This window comes from Muntiacus reevesi, chromosome 5, assembly GCF_963930625.1.
Source record: "Muntiacus reevesi chromosome 5, mMunRee1.1, whole genome shotgun sequence".
NCBI classification, from domain to species: domain Eukaryota; kingdom Metazoa; phylum Chordata; class Mammalia; order Artiodactyla; family Cervidae; genus Muntiacus; species Muntiacus reevesi.
Genome location: NC_089253.1, coordinates 109,573,128 through 109,591,775, shown reverse-complemented (window position 1 = coordinate 109,591,775; position 18,648 = coordinate 109,573,128). Strand labels below are relative to the sequence as shown.

Below are 18,648 nucleotides of genomic sequence, written 5' to 3'. Positions count from 1 at the left end.
AAGAGAGACTGGATACTAGGGGCCAGTTAACAGTTTCCTCAAGTGGAAACATCCAGTGGAAGGATAAGACATATGGAATACAGAGGTCTGGAAGTATAATAAAACTGAAAGCCATGCGCACCTAAGTGTAAATTAAAGTTTAAGGGTGTGTCAGTAAGGGAAAGTCAGTAAGAAGCAAAGAAGGCTATGGGAACATTTAAAACATATTAACATTTAAAGGAAGGCTGAAGGGTAAATTAGAAGTTTGGGATTAATATATTATACTACTATATATGGTAGTGTGTATATATATTAGTGTATATACTCACTACTATATATAAAATAGATAACCAACAGAGACCTACGGTATAGCACAGGGAACTCTACTCAATATTTTGCAAGAGCCTACAAAGGAAAAGAACCTGAAAAAGAATGTATAGATATATATGTATGCTTGCCTGGAAAATTCCAAGGACAGAGTAGCCTGGCAGGTTACAGTCCATGGCGTCACAAAGAGTCAGACATGACTGAGTGACTAACACACACATGCATGACTGAATCATTTTACTGTATACCTGAAGCTAACACAACATTGTGAATCAACTATACTCCAATTTAAAAAGTAACACACAAAAATAAAAGAGGACCGAGGAGCAGAGACCACCAGCATTGGTGGCCCTGGAACAAAGGCAACAGAGGGTACAGAGAGAGAGAACACTGTCATTTGTCATCTGTGTCGTATGTTTCCAAAAAATCAAGTGAGCCCAGGATTTTAAAAGGCCCACTGGACTTCTTCCCTGGAAGGTGATTATGCAGATCCTTGAAACAGTAGCATCAACTATGAGGTGAGAGCAGAAACCCAATGGCAATGGCCAATGAGGGAAAAGGGGGAGATTTTGGTTCCAACCATGGCTGTATAATAAAATTACTGTGAAAACTTACACGGCAACACAAATTTCAGTGTCCCATTCATTCCCACTGAATCAGAATTTCTGGGGGTTGGGTCTCTGGGGAGCTGCTTTCTGGGTGATTCTCGTGAAGTTGGGATTGGCATTTGGAAACCACAGGTGTAGACCACTTTTTCAAGAAGCCTCCCCATAAACTGTGTGGGGAGGCACTTGGGGATCTAGTTTGCTGGAAGGTCAGGACACTGTGTGCATTGGAAAGGCCCTGAGCCAGCCTCTGGGGAGATCTCAGAGCCCCAGGCACAGATGCCTTTTAAAATCTAGGTGTCCAGAAGAGTGTTTGAATTCTTACAAATGGTTCCTTGGGGCCTGACATTCCCAAGACCACCATGTGCATAGAGAATGGGAAGCAGCCAGGCCAAGACTGGAGCAAAACTGTGCTGAAACTGAAGTGTATGATGAGAGCCCTTCTGTACATGGCGGTGCCTCCCCTCACCAGGGCTTGTGAGAAGAGCCTCATGAAGAAGGGCCGCTTCTCCCCTCAGGGCTTCCTTAGGAAGGAAAAGAAGGAATCAATCATGATATTCCTTTTCCTGAGACCTTGGTGTAGAGAAACACAAAGAAATGACATAAGAATAGCTAACACCTTGAAATGCTTACTGTGTGCTTGGGCTTTTCCAAGTGCCACCTGTATGACGTGTAATCATTTTGATAAGTGAGCTCAGGTCCAGTATTACTACCCCTGTTTACAGAGGAGGAAATGGAAGAATGGATGGGTTTAAACAACTTGTCAGAGGTTCTTCAGTTAGGAAGTGGCAGAGTCAGGATGGAGGAGGAATTAGAGGGGAAGAGGGTGTTTTTTTTTTTTTCTGATAGGAATGCCATGCACTTAGCCTAAGCAAAGACGGGTAATGGGTGTTGGGTAAACCCTTCCTCAAAAGGGAATGTGCTGGCCAGTCCTCTGGCCTCGCTTTCGGGAAAGCATGCCCTCTGATTACCGTCTCTTCTCAACCAGGCTGGCTCTGCAGCACGGGGACGGCCACGTCGTGGATTACCTGTCCCAGCCGGTTATCGACTACATTCTCAAGAGCCAGCTGTACATCAACGCCTCGGGCTAGCGGCCACGGGGCGCCGTGCTCCACTCTCCCCGGGTCCTCCGCCAACTCACCGGCCCCCTGCCGCCTCTGTCCATCCCGTTTCTCTCCCGCCTCCGTTTTTCCGTCTCCTCATCTTGACTGTTTCCCCCACCTGCTGACTCAGCCCCCCACAGTGTGGGGGAACCTGCAGAGAACACCGCAGCGTACCCCTCCTCCGCAGCCATCTTTGGACAAACTCTCCTCTCGTCTCCGGGTTGGGGGTGGGTGACGGGGTCGGGGTGGGGGAAGTGCGGTCCTTGGAGATGTGCGGGTGCCCGTCTCCCAGCATGCTCTGGGGAGGCGGCTCTGGCCCTCGCCTTCCCAGCATGCCCTTTTCCACAAAGGGCTATCTTCTTCCTTTCTTTCTTATCTTTCGTTCCGTTGTTTCGTTTGTTGGTTGTTGTTGTTGTTCACTCCTCATAGAACTTGGATCAAACCCGTGTCCGCGGTTCTTTATGTCTGTCGCCCTGTTGCGTTTCTGCGGCATTCCTTCCCTTTTGACAGGATACCGCAGCCGAGCCTCAGCTCTCAGAAAGTTGCATGAGGGCTACGCCCGCGGAACCAGGCCGAGACAACCCCCACCCACCTACCCGCTTTCTCCTCGCCTCCGCCCTACACACACACAGCAGTCTGGGGTCAAGACTGAGACTTTCATGTTCTGAAACCTGGGACGCAAGTCTGGGAGTAGTAGGGTTGCTCAGAAGGATTTGAGTCCATTTCCTTAGTTTCCGAAGACCACTCTTTTTTGATGCTCTGGGCTTAAGGATCACCTAGAGCCGATTCCTTCTCATTTCTTGGTGGCATCTGTTCAGTTACTTATTTGAGTTGTGACTGATGGCAGGGCATGGGTTGTTCCCTGCCGGCTCGGACATTACCAAGGGACCTTCAGATCACCATCAAAGCCCTTGGAGGCCAGACTTAGTCGCGTTCCTATATCTGAAAAGAATCACGTATGCAAGGCTGAGTCCTAAAAATGCAGTCATTTCTGAAATAAAACACGCTAAGAGTTCACTCAAGTTAGAGATCTTTGCTAATTGGAATTATTTATTGCCTGTTTGGCTGGGAAATGTCTGTCATAATGTAAATCCAGGATGACCTAGGAGAAAGTGATTCCCATTTCCTAATGGGAATTAGTGATTCTCACCCACTCTAGTTTGGTAACAGAGATGGTGCCTGAGGTCAGTTCCTTCTTGAGAAGCAGAGCCTCAGCCTTCTTTGTGGGTTTAGGGTTATGACTCATGCTGAACCCAGAAGCCACAATCGTAGCCTGAGGAAGTCTGCCTGGCAGGACCACGGATTCTCAGAACAGACATCTGGAGGGATTGTCAAGAGCCACTAAACTCTTTCACCCCTTTTGTCCCCAGTTTCCCACCTGCCTCTGGCGCTCTGGAAACAGTTTTGACAGACCGTGTTCTGATTGTTCAGATCTCATCCAGGTCCTGCTTAGAGAACCAGAAGGAAATTACTCTCTTCTGCTCTGTGTCTCTCATCCAGTCTCTTGGCTCTTGGGTTTTTGATTCTTTGAGAAATGGTCCCCAAACTGTAGGATAATTTTGTTGATATCTAGTACCAGCCCTGGCCTGGGAGGTATTGGGTGGGAGGTATTGGTTGATGCCAGGAACATCTGTAGCATCCTCCAGTAGCCTCCAGGAAAATAAATTTAACAGAAGAGTAGCATGGTTGCAGGGGGAGGGCTTATCCTCTTGGATTATGGAAATAATCTCCAAAGGACAAAAGATACTGTCTTGGCTCTCGGTGTTCAGCTAAGAATCATGGAATCTGAGAAGATCTTTAGAGATTAATTGAGCCAAAGTTTCTTTTAAAAGATGAGGAAGCAGAGATTCACTGGATTAAATGACTGGTCCAAGGTCACACAGCAAGTGTAAAGTCTGACAAAAGGCTAATGTTTCCCTGACCATTAGGTCATCACACCACATGATCTCTGCTTCTTTGGTTCCCCATGATACCAGATAAGATGCAGCTTTCAGTCTTTACCTGGCATCTCTCTTAACTTATGTCTGTCCCAGGTGCTCCCTGTATACAGCCTTGTGTGTGCTAGTCCTGGGGGGAAGATGTGATGGTGAAGAAGGCTGTAGCTAGGTTTCCATTAGAAATTAACTGCTAGAAATGGCAATGGCTTAGAAGACATCTGAATCCAAGAAAGGTTTGCTTTGTGGAAGGCAAAGACCCAGAAAGTGCTCAAGATTGCACTAGTGCTGGGGAGAGAAAGACAGAAGTACCTTTGTCTAGGCAAGGCAGTCGGAAGCCAGGAAATGATACAAAGGAAATCAGGGAGCTGGATTCCCTGGGGAAGCACACATCTTCAAGGATATGAAGTTTATGGATAGAGTTTATTCTGAAGATCCACGTGAACTGATCCGAGAACGACCAGCTGTCTTTTGTTTCTTTGGTCCACTCTTTCTTTGCTGGACTCTGTGGTCAAGCCCCATTTAGTTCATGACCCATGAGAAGAAACAGGGCTGACTCTGGCGCATTCAGTGTGGGGGCGGAGAACACATTTGTAGGGAGAGTGAGATGAGCTAAAGAAAGTAACAGGGATAGAAGTAGATTTCTAGGAATGAAATGAGAAAGAGTTTGTCTTGGTGAATTGATCGCAAGGATCATGATAAAATAGCTTTCCTTTAATACAAGGAAAAGTGACTCCCCTTTTGGATAGAAGCGTCATTTCCTGCCCTGCCCCCTTCTTCACTTGCTACAGGGAGGTCGGATCCCCTCTTTCAATCCAGGGCAGGACACGTGACCGTGACCCAGCCAAGGCCAATACCAGAGAGATGACTCAGAGTTGGAAGTGGTGGCCCCAGGTGCCCACAGGATGACCTCCAGGTCCTGACTTCCAGCCTGAGGTCCTGCTCCTTCCTACAATGGCTGACCCAAAGGTTCAGAGATCATGAGAAAGGCATGGGCTAGAATGACTGTGTCAAGAAGGGGTCTGAAGCCTCATTTCCTGCCTACCAATAAAAATGTCTCTCCCGCTTGCATGAAAGTGGCGGATACGTAAGAACAGGCACAAGGGAAACCCTTTGTGTCACTGACTCTCTCCTCAAGGAATGGCCCTGTGGGGGGTGGTGTCTGTGCTGCTAGCGGGTACCTCATTCACCACCTCCCTTCTACCGCCCAGGCAGCCTTTGGGGCCTTCTTGCTTTCATTTTCCTTGAATGTATATGGGAACAGGGGAGGAAAGTCTCTTCCTGAAGTGCCTGAAACCCAGAACTGGAGCTTCTAGAGAAGCTGTTCTTCCTGTCCCGGCTTGGCCAACCTTTCTCCCATGTTCCCTAGTCTCCTGCTCCAGCTTCTCAGAAAGAACAAAAGAATGTGGTCTTCTAATAAAATTGAAAGTGAGACTCTATAATCAAACTACAACAAGAGGCAGAGAATTACAGGGAGAAATGACTTGTATTTTACTAGCCCAAATCTACTCCCCCAAAGAGACAGACACACACACTCTCTCTCTCCCTTACTCTTTCTCTCTCTGTCAGATTAAGAGAGAGAAGCATGTTATTATATTTTATTCATCAAAAGAGTAATTCAAATATAAGTCAGTATGTGAAAAGCTCAGGATCTTTTCCAATGTGAAGGCGGGCAGGTAAGAGGGGAAGGATGGTTCCAAGGATGGATTTTGTAGTTCATCCAATTCAGACACCTTAGGAATAGCATCATGGTAAAGGTGATGAACGTGTTCTGTCCATTTCATTTGGTTTGCACCTTCCTATAGCTGCCCAGTGAATGTGATTTTTCATGTGGTTTCTTTGTTGAGTATGTTTGGAATGTTCTATTAGCCTGTAACAGTCAGATAGGAATGAATTACTCTCTTTCCCTCCTCCTTCAGTCTAGGTCTGGAGCCCAAACCTCAGCTTGATCCTAGCAGTCTCAAGGATTGGCATGGGAAGGGGAAAGCTTTTTTGAATCACTTTTTTGGTCACTGAATCTGCCATTTTAAGAATAAGATTTGCTTTATGGAAATCAACACATTAATAAATACTACATTGAAGTTGCAACACCACATCTCACAGTGCAATATTTGAGTAAAATTTTGTTGCTAGAATTGTCACAGACAAAAGTTTTATCAGCAAAATGGTTCAACTATGTTAATAAATAAGATGATGCTACTAGAGCCTAGTGTCTTGGTCTAGAATCTTCTCTGTGAGTTGCAGCATTAATCACTTTTTCTTCACAGTCTTACTTGACAGGAGCCAACAGTTGTTAAGAATGCTCTTAGAGCAGGAGATTTTCTGCTTGGTTTAGCTAATGCCGCATGTGTAATATGAAAGTATACACAACCACACCCATAAGAAGGGAAGAATAATTAGCAAATTTGTTCAATTGTGCCTAAGTTTTAACTCTTTTTTTGTTTTTTTTTTTTTAATGAAATCTTTGGTTCTACCTAACCTGCACAGTCTGATATTGGTTAGCTTTGGATCCTTGAAGAAGTTAGTTCTTTGTGAATTAAAAATGTATTTGTGAAAATTAAAAACTTGAAAAACTTGCTTCTTGACATAAAGGATATTAAGTAAGACAGAAATTGTTAAACTCATGATTGGTTTTGTTTGGCAAAGTGAACAAGCTAAAAATGAATAAGTTAATTGTTCAACCCTGCTGTGACTATTCGATCTTATTTAATTTTTAACTGTGACAAACGTTATGTATGGGTTTAGGTCTGAATGGTGATTCAGAAGGTAGAATAACAGTTCTCCACACCGCCAGCTCACTTAAGGTTTAGCTACTTGTTTGTCAGCTTAGGAGTGTGTGTGTGTGTGTGTGTGTGTGTGTGTGTGTGTGTGTGTGTGTGTGTGTGTGTTTATCACTTTGGTTCTTGGTCTCTTTTTTTGTTTAAGACTGAGATTAGTCAGCTATGTGGGTTTGGTGACATATCATTATGGTACTTGATATGACTTATATAAGTTGATGGTTTGTATTTATATTTGCTGCTTTAGTCACAAAGTGAAACACTTTTTTCCCTCTGTCCTGAGAGTATGTAATAATGAGCTCTTGTTTAATATTGGGTATAAACATTGGTTTATTTTGCTTACTTATACTAACTTACAAAATATATATTGTATCTATAAGTTAACAGACATGCACATAACGCATTTTTTCCCTTATGACCCGTAAGTAAACTTCAGATCTTGTAATTTCCTAGAAAGTTCCATGTAGCCCATAGTTTAAAGAAAGCAGAGGAAAAAGAGTCTAACCTCTGCTTTCCAGGTGGGAAAACTGAGCCACAGCAAGAATTTACAACATTACCATGACCATGCAAAACATTTAAAAAAAAAAAAAGATAAACACATTCCCAGTCCTTGAAACTTGTTCCAAACATTGGACATTACCAAGTATCCATCTTACATTTTGTCCAACCTGCCAAACGTACTGAAAAAAAAAAAGCCCACATCCTGGGATAAGATCACAAGTACATTGACTAAGAAGTTACAGTCCACGTGCATTTCATTTCTACCCACTTCTCCAGACAGAAATCCCCTTGAGTCAAAATAGATGAAAATATGTGTGATAGCTTACCAATGGCACAATTAGTTAGATAACTCTCAGAAGCACAAAAGAGTTTCTACTACAAATCCCAAATACTGATAAGAAAGAGGAAGGAAAGTGCCCTTAACTTGGCAGGGTCAGGTCAAGACTGGTATCAGAGTCTAAGTCCTGGGGAGGCTATTTCTAAGTCACATGCTCCTTTTTCATCTTAGGGACAATCTACCACCACAACCTCAGAAATGAGGGAATCATTTCTGTCCAAATAGAGTCACAGAGTCACTTTTCCGTTTCCCATCTCTACATAGGGATCATCCCCCATGTGTCAGGGAAGACAATCTTATGACTCTCTTAACAGTCAATCCCATGAAGGAATCCTTTTATGATTGCAGGCACCCTTGGATCCCCCACCAAGTTCCCTGGAATATGTATACTTGACAGAAACAGATAGCCAATCACTAAGATGCAGTCTCCCCTTTCATAGTAGAGAACTGTCAGAGAATTGGCTTCCTGCCAAGGGACTCTATTTCCCAGACACTTTATAAGTTAGAGGTGGTCATAATAGTACTGGGTTCTGGACCATGGAATGTGATAGAAAGTGATGTTCAGCCTTCACCAGGCCTGCCCCACAAAAACTTCCATGGATCTCCTTCTTCCATGCCTTTTTTCCTCTCCACCCACTGGAAGGGAGATGCTGACTAGCGCAATCTTAAAAGTCATGTTATAAATGGCAGGACCTCTGAAATGAATATGTGAAGGGCTACTCTGCCAACTTTCTCTCCATCCAGTATGTGATAAGAACAAGGAAAAAGTCAATCATGAGTGAATTATGCATATTTTTAGGTTTGTGTGATATTGTAGTTAATCGGGTCAAATTTGTAAGATATGTGATTGAGTGTGCCAAGACAGGATTAAAAATGCACTTTCAGAGAAGACGAAGCATAGTGATCAGATGTATCAGAATTTGGGGGGGTCAGTGTAGGTAGAAGCAAAATTCTGTCCTCAGTCACTTGGGTAGATGGCCAATTCAGGATCTCCATTTATTAAATTTTAGTTGATTAAAAAGCATGACAATGTACCACAAATGATTGATTTTTGCCTTTATTTTTTTAGAGCTCATGAAAAAAAAAGCCAAAACATTAATTATCACCCTCACCCTGCTCAGGTTGTTCCAGAAATAAATCCTTCTTTATACTTAGGAGACAGAACCAATTAAAGTTCATAAAGTGCTTGCCTGGTTAGAAAGGGTGAACAAGGTGCTCAGAAAAAGGAATTAAAGATGCTAATTCTGGGGGCTCACATCTCTTTCTGAAGCATTTTTTGTTTCCACTGCTTTGGTGCCTACACCTTAAGCTTAGAGTTTAACAAATTAGAAACTGACCACAGGCATCTACAAATTGTTCTTTATTTTAAAAAAAACACAGGTCCATGAAAAGCCAAGGAAATACAGAGGTGAGGCAGTATCAAAGTCTACTGAGCCGAGGCTAGAAGGGCCTCTGATTTTTCCAGAAATTCCCACTGGTGTTATGACTCAACAATCTGTTGCAATCAGTTGTGGAAAGGGGCAGAGTAACAGCTGAAATGCAAGAAAGGGTGCACAATCCAGAGTCATTTCAGCTATTTACCAAAATCCAAGTGACCCATGGGAATGTCTTGCAACATATGTTCCGTTGAAAAATGAGGTTGCAAACCAAGGGGTTATTGCAATGACTTGTGAGGAACAGAATTTGTAAGTTTAAATTTTTTTTTAAGGTTTGTCTTCCTTACTATTCAGTCAACTCTATGAGGACAGAGACTATGTCACCACTGTACCCCACCCAGCCCCTGGCACACAATTGGTACTCAATAAATATATGTTGTAAGGATGGATGGATGGATGGATGGATGGATGGAAGGATGGATGCTACCCAGTTCAAGTATGAGTAGGAACATTGTTATCAAAAGAGAGAGTAAGAACAAAACCCATAGGGGCATATAATTTTGAGTGTTTGAAAATGGCATTGAATTAGGACTAATACATCTTCTTAGATAACTGCACCTCTTTCAGAGCCCAAACTACATTTTTCTATCACTTTGAAACTCGAAAAGTAAATACTTTCCCAATGTTTGCTTTGCTGGTAAGAAATGCTTTAATAAAAACATTGTTCTAAGTTGCCTGGCATCATCAGGGGAAAGGTGGTCACTTCCAGGCCCAGAAGAACTCAAAGGTAGCAGGATACCAATGCTCCAAATATGCCAGGCTTACAGTTCATCACTTCCTCCAGCTTGAAAGTGGAGTACATGTCATGGATCGTCAATAAGTGGGAAGAACTCTGATCAAAAAGAACACATTGAACACTATGAGGCAACAGTATTTTACTGACCACAGCATGACTTCAATTCACTCTCTGTTCTGACATTAGGAAGAATTTTATGCGTGGGCAAAGTCAAAACAAATTTCCTTTGGTCACATTTACTCAAAGAATAAGTCGCCTACAACATGGCAACACTTGTTCATACGCCAGGAGTTGGTTTATGACTATCTGCCTGTGCGGTTTGTCCTTCCATCCGGTCTACCCTTTGGGTGTCCAGGCCCTTGATGAGTCTCATACTCAATGCTATTTGCCTCATTGCCCCGCATCAGGAAGCAAAGAACATCACACTGGTACAATAAGACATTGATCTTAGCCAAGGTCTCGGGGTGGGGCCAGGTTCAGTTGAGCTGAGAATGCCCATCGACACGTTCAAATGTCCCCATCCCACCCCACCTGCGTGAGATGGCTTCTGAGCCTGAGGTCTCCATCCTAAGAACCCCAGTTAGGAAATCTCGAAGGCAGTTTCAGTGTTGCTCAAGAGCCTGGGTATTATAGCAGCCCGGGGGCAGGTTGTCCCGAATGTTCTCCAGGTTCTTCACATCAGCCAGAATGCCATCTATGCTTGTCTCCAGCGAGCGGAGGTGGCCCCTCTGCCAACGCACTCTCTCCTCCAGCTCTGACATCAGCGGCCGCAGCTGGCTGTTGATCTGGGTCTTGGCTCGAAAAAGCTTCTGCTCCAGTAAGATCAGCCCCTCTTCATCCACACTGCCAGGCTGGTCTATTTTTAGAGGACAAGAAAGGAGTTAACAGAGGAAAAAGCTGTGATTAGATCCCCTTGAACGCATGCAGGCCCTTCTGTAACTTTAATTTCTGTTTTCACCTGCTCAGAGCCAATAGTATGCCATTTTTTTTAAAAGGCTTATTTTAAATTAGAAATAATCTAGAAAAAAATTTGAGAGCACAAGTCTTGTTACTAGATTTTGAAAAGCCCAGTTTAAGTGTCTGGGCTCTTTAGTTAAGCAAGATGAAGCTTGGACTATGGTTTTCATGATAGAGTCAACAGCTTCTGCTCTGAAAAGATGAAGGCTGAAGGTCACAGGGCCTGAATACTATCCAAGGTGTCTGCCCAACACAGCTCATCCCTAGGATCAGAACCAACTCCAAATTCTGCTCTCTGAATCACCCTTAGGAAATTTCTTGTTGTTTTCTATTAGAAGACCTTTAGAAACTGGCTGGGTGTCAGGGCTTAGGGAGGCCAAGGTAGGCTTTGCTATTTAAGGGATGCATTCCAGCTGTATGAAATGATGGAAGACTTCATTCTGGCCTGCAACAGTGGGGATCTGGCTAGACATTAGTTTATTTCCAATATGAAATGTGGTCACATTTGTTCAGGTATGCTTTACTCATAAATGATCTGACACGTCAGCATTAAGGGCACCTGGCAAGACCTGTTTGGTCTGAATAGGTTTGAGTGGACAATTCAAGGTCAGATCCATTTGACTGCAAAAGTTTTATCCCAGCTAAAGAAATTAAACTGTAATTTTTCCTGGACTCAAGAGACCAGACAGAGTAGAAACAGCATAATAACTCAAATGTTGATCCAGTAGATCAGTCTTTCCCCTGGGGAGAGGGGAGGATTCTAGAATTCAGGGTTCTAAGACATGGCAGGAAAAGTGAAGCAGGCTTGCAGACAAAATGTCCATGGGGAGGCAGCGTGAGCTTCTTGCAAACGGCAGGAGCATCAGACACGGAGACCTCAGGTGGAATCCTGGCTCCCCCATTTACTATGTGATCTATGGAGCAGTATTAAACTCCCTGACCTTCTGTTCACTATTCTGTGAAATAAAATAATAAAATCTGCCTCATTTATTGTTGTTTAGTTGTTAAGTCATGTCTGACTCTTGTGCAACCTCATGGACTATGTAGCTCCTCCATCCACGGAGTTTCCCAGGCAGGAATACTGGAGTGGGTTGCCATTTCCTTCTCCAGGCAATCTTCCCTCATCTCCTGCTTGGCAGACAGATTCTTTACCACTGAGCCACCAGGTAAGCCCTAAAACCCACCTCATAGAACCTTTACAAATTGTATACAACCATTCACCACAAAAAAATCTGGCATAGTGCCTGGCACACAGAAAATGCTTGACAGTTCTCACCGAGCCTCTCCCATGCTCTCATTTCCTCTAAAGGCCCTGTTAGTTTCATTGCCTTTTTCAGAATACTAAGCAAAGCTGCTAAACTCTCAGCTGGGGATTTTTTTTTTTTTTTACCTTAAGAGGGTATTTTACTCTTTGGGACTCACTGGATCACAAAGCAGACCCATCAGGGAAACAATGCAGACAATACTGGTCTCTCGGGGTGATGATGATACTCCACAGAAAAACCAGATTTGAAAGTGGCTCTCCTAATTATGGCTGGAATCCCTGACTGAAGCCCTAGTTCCATATGTGCTGTGGTCTAAGCTTGATAAAACAGACCACAGGAGGTTTGACATCAGTTCTACCCAAATCCAGGATTTTAATTTATCTGAACTTTCTTTTGGGAGGGATGCTGTGAGGTAACTGGAGCTGCTGTCATGAGGTGCCATCAAATCTATTTTAGCCTAAAATTTCTATAGTGTCTCATGGACCTACCACACTTTGACATTTCATCTGGATCATCTACCAGGCAGCTCAAGTTTCCACAATCAGTTACAACAAGGTGTAACTGTGGCTTGCGTGTGTGTGTGTGTGTGTGCGTGGGTGATCAGTAGCGTTCAACTCTTTGCTACCCTATGCACTGTGTATCCCACCAGGCTCCTCTGTCCGTGGAATTCTCCAGGCAAGAATACTGGAGTGGGTTGTCATGCCCTCCTGCAGAGGATCCTCCTGACCCAGGGATCGAGTCCATATCTTACGTCTCCTGCATCAGCAGGTGGGTTCTTTACCACTAGCGCCACCTGGGAAGTCCCAATTGTGGTTTGGGGAGGGGCAAACAGCAGAGTCAGCAAGTAATTCTTTTTTCTTAATATTTATGTATTTATTTGACTGTGCCAGGTCTTAGTTGCTGCACACGGGATCTAGTTTCCTGACCAGGGATTGAACCTGGGGCCCCTGCATTGCAAGTACAGAGCCTTAGTCACTGGATCACCAGGCAAGTCCCTCAGCAAGTGATTTTTGACCTCACAGGCTGGGAGTTTTACCCCTCACCACTCCTACTGCCTCAGAGCTCTCTCACCTCTCAATTACTACAACTGTCTCCAAAATGATCTTATCCTGCCTCTTGTTTAAGCCTCCTTCAAACTCTCCTCCACCCAGCTGCCCCAGTGATCTTTCCAAAATACACAGCACTGACGTTATCCCTCTGCCTGACACTGTCCACTAGATTCTCAGGATCGAGGTCAGAATCTTTAGTGGGGCTGTCAAGTCATCCAGTATTCTCTTTCACTGTGAAGTTCGAATCCTGCCTCCACAATTTACTGTATGATCTGCAGAACATTACTAACCACTCTGAGCCTCAATATACCTTCCCCAAATACACCCAGTTCTTTGACCTACAGACTTTCATCTCCAAGGGCAATAGGTAGATGCCCAGTGACCCACCTTAAAGATGGTAAAATAGAACACAGCAAATGAAAAGCAATCTGCCTAAGGTATCTGAGCCTGGAAACAAAGCAAATTTCCAGACACCCTTATGGGAAGTTGAGGTTCCCACGCATCAGGACTAAGTCTAGTTAATCTTCTGGGGAGAAGCCCTGGAATACAGGTTGGAAGGTTGTGGATACTCCACATACCTATTAGATGTAGGATGCCATCCAATGTGTTGAGTGTGTCTTGGATCGTAACTCCAGCATTCTTGGCTCTGCTGTCAACTCTCTGGGCTTCTGTAATTACCTGAGGGAAAAATAAACACAAGCCCATCTGGAAAGGGTGTTCCCACACTGGCCAGGTTAAAGGACTCTGCCGTGGAAAGCCATGGGAACTCACTGTCTGCACTGCGTCCATATCCACGTCGAACTCCTGCTCCTTCCTTGCCAGCTCTCCTTCCACTTTCCTCATCTCACTCTTGAGAGTGGCCAGTCCCTTCTCCATGGCCAAGGCTCCATCTGCTGTCACGTTGGCCTCCAAGTTCAGACTCCCAATCTCCTGGGAGAAGAAAAGGAGCCAGGGACGGAAGGAGAGAGGGGTGAGGCATAGAAACACCCCAAAGACGACCGCAGGAAAAATACAGCTGCAGCCAGGCTCCGATGGAGTAAGTGAGATGAACAATGAGAGAGTCAGACTTGGAGACACCCCCTTCCCCAAGCTCTGCCTCAAACAAATGAATTTGGGGGTACATCTCCAGAGACTAGGATGGTCAGACACTGCTTCCCTTTCAGGTCAAGCTCAACAAATGTTGAGTGAAACAGGAACCAGTTGGGAAAACCCAGAGGGTGAGAAACTCAACTCTTTCTCGGTCATATGTCTTTGCTGCCATCATCTTTTGAATGGTTTTGTTCCCCAAGACACTTGAGTTTTGGGGTGCAGAGAATGAATGGGCTACAGCTTTGAGTTTTGTTTTTACTAGGATGAGTGAATCTTAATATCTTTATCAACAAACTACTATTAGGCATCAAGTCACAGATGTCTCTGTGCTAGAAGCCATATAAAGAGAGGCACAGAAATTTGGTCTCTACCCTCAAGGGATCTAAGATTTGAGATTATTTTTGGAAGTTTTTAAGTGGTCCAAGAGTGAGGTCACACAGTCTAGATACCAAAAGTTCCCTCTGGGCTTTCTAGAGTTGCTTATGATTTCTAAAAGTCACGCTTAAATCAGAACTAGGAAGCTCTCTTCCAGTTGAGAAGCACTCTTTCTACTGTAGCACTTAACATTTGGGCTGTAAGTGCAACTAGCCTGTCTTTCCCATTACACGGAGTGCTCTTGGAAGAGAAGGACTGAGTTTTTCCCATCTCCATATCCCCAGCACCAAGCACAGTGCTGGCACATAGTGGGAGCAAAGCGAAAAATGAGTAAGTGGAGCTTAAACCCAGAACTCCAGAATTTCACAATCTTGAATCAAAACACTGGGATAGTTGCTGCAAGTTGAATTGTGTCCCCCCCAGAAAAAATATGTGTTGAAATTCTAACTCCTAATACCTCAGAGTGTGACCTAAGTCGGAAACAGGGTTGTTGCAGATGTAATTTATTAAGATAAGGTCATGCTGGAGGAGAGTGGGCCCCGAATCCAACCAGCATCCTTATAAGAAGAGCTGGAGAAATCCAGGAAGAAGGACCCCAGCTGATGACAGAGGCAGGGACTAGAGAGAAGCCGCTGCAAATCAAAAAACACAAAGGATTGACAGCCACCACAGGAAGTTAGGAAGAGGCACGGGAGGTTTCTAGCCAGAGTCCCGGAGGGAGCATCGCTCTGCTGACACCTTGATTTCAGACTTCTAGCCTTCAGAACTCTGAGAGAATAAATTCCTGTTGTTTTAAGCCACCCAGTCTGTGCTGCTTTTTGATAGCAGGAAACTACAGAAGCCTAAATAAGAAGCAATCTTGCATGGTTCGTCTCATGGTGTTGTCCTAAAAGGGGGGCTGAAAATGGCAGGGGTGGGGCTCTAGCCCTCAGTCAATGACAGGCTTGTGAACCAACCAACCAAAAGGCCAGCCAAGTAGATCTGGGAACACCAAGGACCATAACAGGACACTGAGTCCTACAGGTCAGAATGAGCCCAACGCTCTCGCTCATTCAACATGACCGGTATGTTTGAAGCTGCTCCCGCTGACCTGCGATTTCTCTTTACCTGTTCTATCTTGCCGGCGATCTTCAGGGCCTCCCCGGCTGCAGTCTTTGCCCTCTGGGTGTCGGTAGCAGCACCCCCCAGGGCTGTTTCTGCTCGCCTGGTCTTGTCGCTGGCGTCTGCAACCTTCTGGCTGATGTAAGAGAGCCTCTTCATGGCCTCTTCAGCCTCTGCTTTTCTGTCTTCAACCTGCAGATCAAACTCTGAAATGAAGATAAGAAAACATTGCCATGAAGATGAAAATTAACTTACAGCTGAAGATGAAAGGGACTGAGGCCTTTAAGAAAAATCAGAGTGTTAATAGCACCCAAGGGATGAGAGAGTGGAAAGTTATGGTCATGACTCTTTCTTGTCCAAGAGAAAGTATTGAACTGACAATCAACAATCAGTCTGCCCTGGGTCCCCATCTTTGCAAAAGTCAACCTCCAAATGAATCAGAAGCAAGTAGACTCTTTGAAGCCCGAAGTTTCAAGCCAGAGCCTTAAACCCTAAGCTGCCAATGGCAGTAGTTAGCAATTGAATAGAATGGGTAGAGAGGTATCCTGTGAAGAAGAAAATCCCAAGACTTGAAAATGTCTTTATTGTTGTTCTTTACTGAAGAAGCCAGAAACTTTAACCAAATCTCTGCAAGGCTTCCCAGGTGCGCTAGTGGTAAAGAACCCATCTGCCAGTGCAGGAGACAGAAAAGAGTCTGCTTCAATCCATGGGTCGGAAAGATCCTCTGGAGGGGGGCATGGCAATCCACTCTAGCATGCTTGCCTGGAGAACCCCATGGACAGAGGAGACTGACCAGCTACAGTCCACAGGATCACAAAGAGTCGGAAACAACTGAAGCGACTTAGCATGCACGCACTGCAAGGCACAAACCCAAATTTCCTGGAATCTAGATGCTATGACAAAGCTTGTTCTATATCATTTATCACAAGGCAACCTCACTGACTCTGTATTGGAACCAACCAGGCCAAAGAAAGAAAGACAGAGAGAGAGAAAGGAAGAAAGAAAGAAAGGGAGAGAAAAGAAAATTATCTATATGGTAGTGAGATATCAGATCTCTGCAGGACTTTCGAGGCAGTTTAGTTCAAATTTCTTCATTTAGAGATGGGAAAATCAGAGTCTGGAAAGGTTGTGTGACTTGCCTACAGTCACACAGCCAGCTCAGCCTAATCACATGATTGAGCATAGATCAGAACTCAAGCCCTTTGACATTTAGTACAATACGGGCTTCCCTGGTGGCTTAGATGGTAAAGAATCTGCCTGCAACGCGGGAGACCTGGGTTGGACCCCTGGGTTGGGAAAATCCTCTGGAGAAGGGAATAGCTACCCACTCCAGTATTCTTGCCTGGACAATCCCATGGACAGAGGAACCTAGCGGGCTACAGTCCATTGGGTCACAAAGAGTCAGACGCAACTGTGCAATTAACACTTTCAGTTTGCACAACTGTTTCTACTATATTAAATATTCTAAAATGTTTTTCTTTACAAAGATATTTATTGAGTGTCTATTAATACCTCAACATGCCTGCCACTTACAGAGATTTATGAAGATTCAAAATAAACCAAAGTCACGTTTATACCTTTAAAATACTCAAGTGATCTGAACCCTGAAATACTCACCTCTGAGGTTCTTTAAGATGTTCTCAACTTCATAAAAAGTGGCATTGCCCATACTGAGTGCTTCTTGGGCTCTGCTTTTAGCAAGGTTGGCACGGGAAAGCAGCTGATCTGATTTCTGTAAATGGGCGGCCGAACAAGATTAGAGTAAATGTAACACACACAGGGCAGAGCATAGTCACTCTGACACACTGCTACTCACAACAGAGAACTGTGATTCCTGGAGTCTAGGGGTGCTGCAGCAAACCCCTCCACAACCTGAGACCACAAACTTTATAACCTGATGACCCAGTAGGACTCCACATGGAGGACAGTCTCGAGCTCTACTCAGGGACAAGAACAGTTTTGCAAATCTTCATTTTAAACTCTAGATACTTCCTGAAGTATGGACATATACTTCACAGATATATGTCATATATACCGAGGAAGTATAGACATATGTCTTCATAGACAGAGCTAGATCAAAATTGGGCCCAGGAGATCTCAGTCCTATACTTACATTGGAGGGCTGACTCAGTGAGCGGAACTGAGATAATCACATTAAGGTCTCCGTAAGCAACAATACCATGACCTCTTGAGAGTTTTGATGGTTCCTCTTACTGGTAGCCATTCAATACGGGTCTGCTGAAGGAACAAAGTGACAAAGGATACCTGTCTCTCATTCTTCCCATCCTCTAGGAGTTTCTGGGTTTCTTCTTCCCAGTTTCCCAGACTGCTTTGCACACGCTTGAACTCATCCATTCGCTTAGTCACCAGGCTTGAGAGAGAGTCAGCTTTCTGTCTGATCCTCTTCGCTTCTACCTGTGAGTCCACCAAAATGAAAAAGCCTTACTTTCTGCTCACCAGGTGCCACACCAGTCTTCCTAGGACCTGCCATCACTGTCTGAAAACAACAATCCAGGCCCAAAGTCCAACAAAAAAAGGCAACATTCCTCATGCAAGTCAGGCAGCATGCCCCTCAACTAGCAAACGAATTTTATGTCTGCTCTGCGTTTTTTATTACTGTTTCCTATGTGTGAAAAATCACTGAAAGCTTTTTGCTGTGAGTAGAAAGCTGAATCTTAATCCAATAAATTTGGAATAGTTAAAGGAATTGATGACAGAAACAACACAAACTTTAGAGGGGGGAAAAAAAGCCTTCCAAGTGGGTATACATGAAGATACACTATAGGTTGGGCCCAAAGGTAAATACCAAAATTTACCTATAGTAATTTTGTACAGGTTTCAACAGTCCCCCAAACTAGGCAAGAGATAGAAAACTTGTATTCACTAACAGAAATAGGCTCAGGATGTGAACCAAGGTGTGATCAGGATCAAGATTGGAGTTTAAGAACAAAGATAAGAGGAGGATAAATGCTCTTCCTAATTTAAAGCAAGAAAGGTAAATATGGAGGAAAAAACTGGATGATTGAACAATTCAATGGAATCCCCTGAGAAGAAAGCATTATGGCCCTTCTTCTGTA

At 44.2% G+C, this 18,648-nt stretch overlaps 2 protein-coding genes across 3 annotated transcripts in view; one reads left to right on the top strand and one right to left on the bottom strand.

The window, feature by feature from the left end:
- NMNAT2 (nicotinamide nucleotide adenylyltransferase 2) overlaps positions 1–6,145 on the top strand; it is a 209,117-nt gene extending 202,972 nt beyond the window's left edge. For both annotated transcript variants that reach the window (XM_065936184.1, XM_065936185.1), the window contains one exon: positions 1,900–6,145. In XM_065936184.1, the coding sequence (XP_065792256.1) occupies positions 1,900–2,002 (103 nt within the window). In that variant the 3' untranslated portion in view covers positions 2,003–6,145. The remainder of the gene's footprint in view (positions 1–1,899) is intronic.
- Positions 6,146–8,252: 2,107 nt separating this feature from the next.
- The window catches only part of LAMC2 (laminin subunit gamma 2), a 69,466-nt gene continuing 59,070 nt past the window's right edge, over positions 8,253–18,648 (bottom strand). The window contains exons 18-23 of the mRNA XM_065937000.1: positions 17,837–17,986; positions 17,189–17,303; positions 15,578–15,777; positions 13,778–13,936; positions 13,585–13,684; positions 8,253–10,591 (exon numbers count right to left, since the gene is read on the bottom strand). Of these exons, the coding sequence (XP_065793072.1) occupies positions 10,338–10,591; positions 13,585–13,684; positions 13,778–13,936; positions 15,578–15,777; positions 17,189–17,303; positions 17,837–17,986 (978 nt within the window). The 3' untranslated portion in view covers positions 8,253–10,337. The remainder of the gene's footprint in view (positions 10,592–13,584; positions 13,685–13,777; positions 13,937–15,577; positions 15,778–17,188; positions 17,304–17,836; positions 17,987–18,648) is intronic.